This window comes from Poecilia reticulata, linkage group LG11 (assembly GCF_000633615.1).
Source record: "Poecilia reticulata strain Guanapo linkage group LG11, Guppy_female_1.0+MT, whole genome shotgun sequence".
Lineage (NCBI taxonomy): Eukaryota > Metazoa > Chordata > Actinopteri > Cyprinodontiformes > Poeciliidae > Poecilia > Poecilia reticulata.
Window position 1 is genome coordinate 18,240,768 of NC_024341.1, and position 9,976 is coordinate 18,250,743.

A 9,976-nucleotide genomic window follows, 5' to 3' on the forward strand; every position below is an offset into this window, starting at 1 on the left:
TATATATATATATATATATATATATATATATATATATAGAGAGAGAGAGAGAGAGTTGATTAGTGCACTGATTTTATTTAATACAACCAAAACACGTCATAAAAAAGTTATAAAAGTTGGTGCAAATTAGTTACCTTTAAAAAGTTCATGTATTTACTACGTAGATCACAAATCTGCTAAAAGCAGCATGTTCATTATTTTTAAAAGCTACATCTAGATGTGCCTTCAAGGCGGGGAATACTCATGTAGCAAGTTTAATTTACAGACATTTACAGATTCAAATAACAATTGAAAACAAATATAACTAAATGTAGTTACATTTGTAAATCAAAAGGTTAAATGATTCAATTTAAATGGAGTTTATTGTAATTAGTTGTCTTTAAAGTATCAGTCTAAAAATTATTAGGACTCTATTAAGACACTTCGAACTTGAAGAAATTAAAGTGTGAACATAGAGTTTGTAGAAGAGTATTACACTGGACCCCTTTCTATTCGCGGTTCAGTCTTTGCAGATTCGTTGAGTCTTCTTTTGAAGAATGAAATATTTTGTAGATCTAAAGTACACAAATGAAACTGCAGCTTGGGAATCTGGCAGAACCGAACATACTGCTGTTTGACTCAGATTGGTTGTAAGACCAGCAATAAGGAAAAGTGCACATGTTAGCTGCTGTGCTACTGCTGAGACACTTCCCACTGTGCGTATTAATGCATATTTGTGTTTCAGCTGTTAAAATGGGCACTTTAGATTTTAGAGGGGGTGTGAAATATTTACAAAATTTAATTTGTTAAAGACCTGGGGTCCACTAAACATTTCAAGCAAATTTTAGTAGGCTTCCTTTTTTTGATTGTTAGAACTGTGGTTCACATTCCTTTGTTTCTCCTGTGTGGTTCTCATGTGATTTGTTAAATTACTTTTTAGAAGTGAATCTTCTTCCACAACTAACACCTGTCTAAGGCCTCTCACCTGTGTGAGCTCTCATGTGATAAACTAAACCAGTTTTTAGGCTGTAACTTTTTCCGCAGGTGATGCATGAGAAAGGCCTCTCACCTGTGTGGCTCTCATGTGTCTTGTCAAGTGACTATTTTGACAAAACAAACTATCACAAATTCGACAGGATTACAGCTTCTTATCTATCAGAGTTTTCTTGCTCTTTTTCAGTTGAAAACTGGTTTTCCTACATCTATTAATTTTTTGCTTTGGTTCTTCATCGCCTGTTGTCACACAGATATGCTCCTGGTTCTCAGCTTCAGAAGCAACCTGGAAGATAATTGGGGTTCCACTTGGTTCTGGTCCGGTGTGGCATTCTTCCTGATTAGCTGGAGTCAATGTGAAGGTTTTTGTCTCCTGCTTCGGCACCAGCGTCTCTTCTTCCTGACTGATGCAGAGTTCCTGCTCTTCTGGTTTTATCTGTAGGTGTTCTGGTTATTTTTGGTCTTTTATCTGTTGATGTTGAAGTTCTGCTTGTTTCATCTGCAGATGTTCCAGTTCCGGTTCCTCCTGGACTGCACTACTGCTCCTCTCCTGGTCAGAGAAATGTTGGTCAGTGAAAAACTCATCTGCTGTAGATACACAAAGTTTGGGAAGCTCTGATAATGAAAAAAGGAAAATCTTTTAAATATGTGTAAAATAAATTATTTTTCACTGTAATTATTACATGGCTCTACAGAGGCTTTATTTACAGTTCAGTTATAAAAGTTTGGCTGCAACTAATGATTATCACTAATCTCTCAATAATCTATTAATGTTTTTAGCAACATTTATTTTTAAGCATCTTAGATTTTATTTTAGTGCATCTTCTGCTCATAGTACTGACACAAACATACTTGGTTCTCCAGTTAATGAACGAAAAGCCCACAAAATGTGCTAAAAATTAACCCTTAAGAAACATTATTTTTTTAATTGTGATTCAACCAAATCTAAAACAGATTTGGACAAAAATGATGGTGCAGTGTAGAATCACAAAATCTTACCAAGTATTTTTGTTTAGTTTCTTGTCCAAATATCTTGGTACACTAGAAAAAAGACAAAACTAATTTAAAATAACTTTGCAGCAAGATATAGGAGCTTTTAGGTCGATTTAAAATTATAAAAAATAAATATTGTCAGAATAAAGGCTGAAATCCACAAAATGAATGAAAGTGTGCCGCTCTTTCACTGTAATGTTTTCAGCAGCAGTCTAGGGCAGCGTTTCCCACTCCTGGTCTTTAACATTAACTTATTGCTTGTGTTATACAAGTTTATGCTTTTTTGCGACGTTTTATATACAAGTCTATTGTGCACTAATATTTAATCAATTGACAGAAGTATTGAGACAGATTCTGGACTGCATACTTGGAGCTGTTTATGTAATTTATAGAAGGAAAGTATCCGTATGTCCCTGCGGACACAAGTGATAATAAGTGATAATTTGTTGCTTAATTGCAACAGGAATTTTTCTTTGTGCTATTTTCACATTTTGATCTAATACAACTGCTTAAAAGTTTAACCACAATCACAGTTTTTTGACAACCTGCAGAAATAAATTAGCTGATTCTTTTATATGTAAATTAATCATAAATTGGATTGTCATTTAGATTTAGTTTTCTTCTTTGGGCAGTTAGAATATGTTTACGTCAGTTTAGAACTAAAATCTGTATTTAATTTGTATGTTTGTAATTGTTTAGATTTCATTGGTGATTGTCAGACCCTCCCATTAATTTGAGTAATCAAAAACACTGAGTGGTTGGTGGAGGCAGATTGTTTGGCAAATGTCTGGTATGTTTTTGACGGCAGGTTTAGTAAATGATTTTTTTTTTTGGCCACTTTTTTTTGCTTGAAACATCAAATTAAGATTATTTTCATTTTCAACTAAGTTGTAAGACATTTTTAGTAATTATTTTTGTTTTATTTTTGCAAAAAAAAATCATATATTTTTACAAAACAATCAAGTTGGAAGTGCGCGCGAATCAAACCACCCACAGCCTTTGCAGGAATCTTTGGCTTTGGAACTTAAAACGCTGTGACAAAACTCCAGAGACGACAATGATGCGGCATCAACCAGGTTTTTATTCCTTTTCTATTCATAACACTGAACACGAAGGAAAACATTCACATTAAAATGTCAGTTATGCTTTGATGTATTTAAACTTCAATGGTCCCTATTAGCAACCAGGACTTCATATTTGTCGTGACTCACAATCAGTCAATTTTGTTCTGTAAAAACCTACACTTTTTCTTTTTTCCAAGTCACTTTGAAATCAGACATATAAATCATTTTATCAACACATTCTCTAAACTAAACATTCTTAAACAAAAACAGTCCGCATATGAAAAAAGTACACTGGAAAAACATCACAAGTCAGACTTGCTTTGAAGTCGATGAAGATCCATGCAGAGGAAGACAAAAAGATCAAACATCAGCACTGATTGGTTCGCCGACTCAACCTCCCTTTAAACTGGGAGATCAAATTTGGCAGAAAGACATTACATGTAAGTGTAATTAATATTTTAGTGCTATTCGGGTTTTTTTTCATCAGAAAAATGTAGTCAACTGTGATTATTCATTAATCAGTCCAGATTCTGAACAGCTGAGTTTCAAAAGCACCTCGACGCTTCAGTCTTAGGCCTTCTCGCCAGTGTGGATTCTGGTGTGACGAGTTAATTTTGATCTTTGCCTGAAGGTTTTTCCGCAGAACATGCAGGAGAACGGCTTCTCACCCGTGTGAACCCGCATGTGGTACGTCAAACTGCTTTTCTGGGTGAAGCTTTTTCCACAGGTCAGACATGAGAAGGGCTTCTCAGCTGTGTGAATTCTTGAATGAATGAGTAAAATACTTTTGAAACTGAAGCTTTTTCCACAGGTGATGCACGAGAAGGGCTTCTCGCCGGTGTGACCCTTCATGTGATACGCTAAGTTACCTTTCTGACTGAAGCATTTTCCACAGGTGACGCATGAAAACGGCTTCTCGCCTGTGTGAATTCTCATGTGTCTCGTTAAGTGACTGTTTTGAGGGAAAATTTTGCCACAGATTTTACAGGAGTACAGATTCTTGAATGTGTGAGTTTTCAGGAAGCTGTTTTGTTTTGGTTCTTCGTCTTTTCTGGATCCAGGGTCTTCAGCTTCCTGTTTCTTAGATTCAGGAACTTCCTGGTTACGTTTAGAAGCAGATTTTTCCTTATTGCAAAGAGTCATCATTGAAGTATCAATCTCCTGCTTGAACACAACGCTCTCTTGATCCTGACTGATGTAGAGTTCCTCCTCTTCCTCTTTTATCTCCAGATGCACCAGCTCCACCTGCTCCTCTTCTTCCTCTTGGTCCTGTTTCATCAGAAGAGGTTCTGGTTCCTCCTCGTCCAAACTGGTTTTCTTCTCCTGGTTAGAGGGCTGCTGGTCGTCTTTACTGTCATAATACTGAGGCAGATCTGGATGAAAAGAAAGAAAAGATTAGAAATGTGAGTAAAAGAAAGCCGCCTTCACTTTAAAGGGAACCTGTTGAGCAAAATTCAAAATTTTCACATTTCTGTTATTCCATTTGGGTCTCAACTCCTTCTAAAAACAACTTAAGCACTTAGAACAACACAAGTTAATATTGTTTGATGTCTGGTTCCCAATTGTTAAGTCATGTTAGATGGGCCTCATTACCTAGCAACCCCAGGTGAGTCTGGCATGTCACCTAGCAACCCAAGTTGAGTTCCAGGACATTTGGTCAGCTGGTTTTACCATTGTATGTGCTGTACAATGGCTGCTGGAAAAGCCATTGTACAGCTTTTCCAATGGCTGTACAATGTCTGTTTCGTTTGTTGTTGATTTACCATTCAGAAACCACTTGCTGCATTCTTCTTGGTTGTGCAGGAGGCTCTACTTCTGCTCGTCTAAGATGTGCGGATTGCATAATTGTACATCTGTTTGCAAACATTTTCACATGCAAGTGTAAATGTTGAATTTGGGTGCGTGGCCAGCAGCAGCTTATTTGAATTTAAAGTGACACGACCCCCTAAAACAGCTCATTCTGAAAGGAGCTCAAAATGGGCAGAACTGAGCAAACTAAAATCTCTTTATCTAAGAATAATTTTGTGCAAGAAAATTAGCATGTTTAGTGTAGCAGGTCACCATCAAAATGGGCTTTCATTAAAAAAAAAAGCTCATTGGGCCAATTATACTCAACTGAACGGTCACCTATTTCTCCACTAGATGTCACTGAAACCAAGCTTAGAGTGAGTTAACCCATTCTTTAAACCATAAAAATAGTTTATAAAGATTCAAATCCTCAATATTTATCAGACAGAATAGGTGTAATAAATAAAATTCCATGATTATAATCAAGGCATAACTAGTATATTTGCAAAAAGACTACTTTTATTACTCTGCACAAACACTTTCTATTATCTTATTACACTCTGCATCTATTTTTTCATAATTTTATATTGCATCTTAATTTGTATATTTTAATTTATTTTAATGTTATTCTCTATTGTAATTAATTTTTGGTGTATCCATGAGACGTCCATTTATCCATTACCTGAATTCTAACCAAAAAGTTATATCTTGAACTGAAGAGTGTTACCTTTGTCTAAATCATCATTACTAGAGGAAGAATTAATAAACTTTTGTGTTGGAAATGGTTTTGAACAAAACGTTCAAAACGTTTTGTTTTGAACGTAAACGTTAGCGTTTCTTTGAAAACTATAACAAGAAAAGTATTTTCCAAGGATGCTTGCATCGATTATAACGGCACCCTTGCCACTCTCAATATGGCGGACGCGATGACGTATTGTGTCTACTGGACAACGAAGCCAATGTGGCGTCTGGCTCGTTTGTGGGCTTCGCCGTATATTCTGGGAATGGGGGCTGGCTTGACCGCGGCGAATGGGCCCGAAGTCGCATTCACCTGATTAAATGAAGCTGTAGAAGTGTCGACTTTAAACCCAACCCACCATATTAGCTCAAATTTTCATAAAAGCCCAAATAAATGAGCGCCGCTGTGTTTTTTCCACATCTATTGGTGTGAAGTCCAGCAGTCTGAGCTTACCATCGACCTCCTCTTCGGACTTGACGATGATTTCTTTAAACTCAGGAAATGTTTTTTCAGCGGGAGTTTCATGCTCCTTACTTAGCGCTCTCTGAGGCTGAACTGAAGACATTTTTACTGCAGACAGTGAAATGCTCTGCCTAAAAGAACGGATGGAGTCTCCTGACAGTCTCGGATGCAAAGCTAACGCTGTCAGTCAGGCTCTGTTTGGATCTCCCGTGCTTCTCCCTGTGACGCTCTGGGAGAAACTGTGAAATGACTTTAGTTCCGCTTTCATTTGAACTTAAAAATAACAATCCTGGAAATGGAGTAAGTAGGCCTATAACAAAATGTTTTGGTAAAATTAAGGTGAAGCTAGCATAACATTTTCAGCATGCTGCTGTAAATATGGGTATTGCAATATTGCAGTTTTGGATTATTATCACAAACCGCCTCCTTGTCTCAGCTCTAACCATCAGCTTTGATGTGGCATTTTTGGATTTCTGTAGATTTTTTTTTTTTACACATTTGATAAAAAAATGTTTTAAATCTTAAATCAAAAAGTCTCTAATACGAAAAACTTTGATTCTATTAAAAGTAAATGATGAGAATTTTGACTACTTGATCGTGTGTTTATGTAACCTTTATGAATGCCACAACCACAATATCTGAATTTCACACAGGATTAATAAAGAACCATCTTAAGAGTTGTTGTTCATGGTGATGCTGTGGGCAGAAGATCTCTGGTAACAGTCAGTCTTGCAAGGACTCTGAAGAGGCCTCTGACTGAAGACTTTGACATGCTAATAGCTCAATATTCAGGCCGCAGAGACGATATTCCAAASTAACGCGCCCTTCATAACACAATCAATTGTTGGAAAACACTTTTAATCCACCATGTTTGCTTTTGCAGTTCTGATTTAAATCTTTGAGCTTTTGAGATGCAAATCAGCTGCTTGCAGTTGTAAAAACAAAACCATGTTGCCACGGTTACGCATCAAAACTKTAGCAAAAATGTCGAAGCAAAAATCCCTCCAGCAGCACTGTAAAACATTTGAAGTTGGTTTAACTTGAAAATGAAATTCCACCTGCTGCCTTGAAAATGCATTTTAAGTSAACAAGAAGAYTGTTTTGGTTTCAACTCAGAAATTAAAGTTCATGACGTTGATTTAACAAGAGACGAGTTATCTAAACTTTAAGTTCATTAATCTTGAATTGTGAGTTCTAAAGAGCCACATTTCTCTTATTTTACTCACAATATCAAGTTCAAATAAATACTTATTTTACTTTAAAATTAAATTCTTGTTTCAAATTGCATCAACAAAATTTCTGATCTAAAAATAAATKTTATTATATTCTATGCAAAAACATTTAGTGTGAACAGGACATTAAAATAAACGTTTACCTTCTTAAAACACAAGAGTCAGATTAATGTAACGCACTTCCATCTCAGGATACAAAAACATGCCGCTAAGCATTCTGGGAAATATTTCCCACTCGTGTTTTTTTTTCTTCTTTCAGTTTTTTTAAGTGCTGACCTAAAAACTTTAGTTTAGTCAATTCTTGGAGGTATGACAAAATTAATAAAAAAAAAAAGTTAACACAACTTACTGCTGCAAGTTTATCTTTCACAAACTCACATTAGGTTCAAAATCTAAACTGGCTAAATTTATTTGATTTAAAGAGTAGAAGACAGTAGACACAACTAAAGTGACCCAAATGTTTTACAGTGGGYACAGCATCCAAATGCAGAAAGAATAATAACACTGAATCCACCATGTTTTTTTGYCAATGTRCATTTATTAAACTTTACACAGAAAATAAACACTTAAAACAGGACATGGGAGAAAAAACAACAAAAATCCCCCATGGGGTTTTACAGTGACTATCCAAAGAACAAATGGATAGAGGGCGCCATGTTAAGCCAGAGTGTATCTAATTCTTTCATTTAAAAACAATCATAACATCACAGATCAATCTGTGGAGAAGTGACTTTTCTAGTTCAGGAGAATGAGCCAATGTGCTAGAAGGGAGGAGCAGGACATGCAGTTCAGTGGCGGCTTTGTGAGAGAAACATCGTTTTTTGATGCACCAAAGAGAGAAATGGGTGAACGGTGACTCTAAAAACTCCTGAATAAGCTTCACAACTTGAAGACCAGAATGCTGTTAGGCCAGGACACGCCAAAAACATGGCAGAGAGAGTAAAGTTTACTCTGGTCACAAATGGGGTTAACATGGGGAAATATTTTTAACYGTATGGAGCCTTTTTACCATCTTAAATTTAATAAGTACACATAAATGGAGGCAGATTGGGTTTGTTGTTCTTCAGCCATGTTTGTATCCGTGTCTCTCTCCTAATGGTCTCTTATTAGTGACGACGAGGAATCCTCCATTGCAGATATTGTAGCTGTTTCACTGTGGGGCCTCTCCCCTGTTTCTCCAGACATAAACAATGCATTTATGGCCGGTGAGATTTAATGTTATCTCGTCCGACCAAAGGGCGTGCTTCCAGGCAGCAGAGTATTTCCCCAGGCTGTTGTTGGCGTTCTTCAGTCTGGCATGACTTCCCTGCAGAAATGGAGTGTTTCTCTAGTTTAGGGCTGTTGTAAACRATTATTTTAGTAATCGAGTAATCTATAGATTTTTCTTACGATTAATCGAGTAATCGGATAAAAACAATTATGAAATAAAATATTGGTAAATCTTCCATAACACCAGTGTTACTGTCGGATATCAACATCAGTCTATTTTTTCCACATTTGAGCTTCCCTACCCGTTACTTTTTTGTAGACCGGGGGAGCAATACAGGATATTTACGGCTCCTCCGTTCAGAAGCTCATCTACCAGCCATGTTCCGCCTCCTGTTTGTTCAGACCGGGATGATATAAGTTTATTGTGCGGTTCGTCCGTAAAGCTGCTCTTACCCTGTAAGCATCAACCCTCANTTAGGGAAAGAAGGGGTTTGACTGCTCATATAAGAAGTCACACAGGCGAGAGGCCTTTCTCATGTGAAATCTGTGGAAAAAGGTTCACCAACAGAAAGAGTTTACCTATTCACATGAGAATACACATGTGAGATGGAATTATGTGAACCTCAAATATCAAGTTGCTCTTGAAATCTTTCTGATTATAATATGGCCACAAAGTATGTATAAGGTTGACCAAATCTTAATCAGACCTGAGATGTTTTACTTTTTTAAGTATCTTCATTGATAGCATCCTTGTTAAAGCTATTCTAAATTGTAAAGTTCTTTTTACCTATTTTTTTGTCATCCATTACACAGAGTTTGTGTTTCAGATGTTTTTTCTGGATGTTGGTAAATGTTTTAGTGATATAGATTCAAATAATATTACTGTCAGTAAAATCTTTTTGTAGCTCTTATAAAATATAGTGCAATTTATCATCATGATGGTGTTGTTTTTTCAGTTTAGCAGTGGATTTTGAGATTCCCTTAAAAAATTATTTAATAATATTCCAATTTTATTTAACAGACTTATGTAAAAAAGATGTGGTTCTGGGGTGACTGGAAAATTCAACGCAGAACCAAACAAATAGTTCACAGTTTCTTCTGTGGAGTCACAGTGAAACACACAGAACACTATCATTCTTAAAATTAACATTATTCTGCTAATTTTACATTTAAGTCAAGATTTTGTATTTAATAGTAGTCTTAAATAAAATGGGTTTTAATTGTGTGTGTGTGTGTGTGTGTGTGTGTGTGTGTGTGTGTGTGTGTGTGTGTGTGTGTGTGTGTGTGTGTGTGTGTGTGTAAAAGTGTATCAAAGCTACATCGTTTCAAGTAGCTTTGATTTCTGAATTAAATATTTAAATGTTAAATATTTTTTACATATATTGATGTCAGGGCAAAATTTCAGTAATTAACATTAATTCGTTGTGGCTTAGCTTGTATAATGTCTTTCACACAGTGAATCAAGGTACTGAAAGATAAATACTTATATGTAATCACATTATTCAGAGAATTATAAA

The 9,976-nt window shown here is 36.0% G+C and overlaps 3 protein-coding genes and 1 long non-coding RNA gene across 5 annotated transcripts in view; 3 read left to right on the forward strand and 1 right to left on the reverse strand.

Annotated features, from left to right (window-relative positions):
- Nucleotides 1-9,257, forward strand: part of LOC108166704 (gastrula zinc finger protein XlCGF57.1-like) — a 19,079-nt gene extending 9,822 nt beyond the window's left edge. Inside the window, exon 2 of the mRNA XM_017307427.1 lies at nucleotides 8,972-9,257. Coding sequence (XP_017162916.1) covers nucleotides 8,972-9,064 — 93 coding nt within the window. The 3' untranslated portion in view covers nucleotides 9,065-9,257. The remainder of the gene's footprint in view (nucleotides 1-8,971) is intronic.
- Nucleotides 78-4,348, forward strand: LOC108166706 (uncharacterized). Its single transcript, XR_001777061.1, has 3 exons — nucleotides 78-1,410; nucleotides 1,478-1,540; nucleotides 4,260-4,348. It is a non-coding gene; the product is annotated as an uncharacterized LOC108166706 (long non-coding RNA).
- On the reverse strand, nucleotides 3,027-7,110 carry LOC103472582 (zinc finger protein 570-like). The gene is made up of 2 exons (XM_008422330.2): nucleotides 6,010-7,110; nucleotides 3,027-4,402 (listed from the first exon to the last, which is right to left on the reverse strand). Exons 1-2 carry the CDS (start codon nucleotides 6,119-6,121, stop codon nucleotides 3,600-3,602), a joined length of 915 nt encoding a protein of 304 aa, XP_008420552.1. The 5' UTR covers nucleotides 6,122-7,110; the 3' UTR covers nucleotides 3,027-3,599.
- Nucleotides 4,349-9,976, forward strand: part of bop1 (BOP1 ribosomal biogenesis factor) — a 40,465-nt gene continuing 34,837 nt past the window's right edge. For both annotated transcript variants that reach the window (XM_008422338.1, XM_008422336.1), the window contains exon 1: nucleotides 4,349-4,432. The gene's annotated coding sequence lies outside the window, so the exon portion shown is untranslated. The remainder of the gene's footprint in view (nucleotides 4,433-9,976) is intronic.

Excerpts from the sequence above, each read along its gene's own strand:
- LOC103472582 (XM_008422330.2), bottom strand. The coding sequence starts at position 6,121 with ATGTCTTCAGTTCAGCCTCAGAGAGCGCTAAGTAAGGAGCATGAAACT. Across the intron at positions 4,403-6,009 it reads GTCCGAAGAGGAGGTCGATG|ATCTGCCTCAGTATTATGAC; the intron begins GTAAGCTCAGAC and ends CTTTTCATCCAG.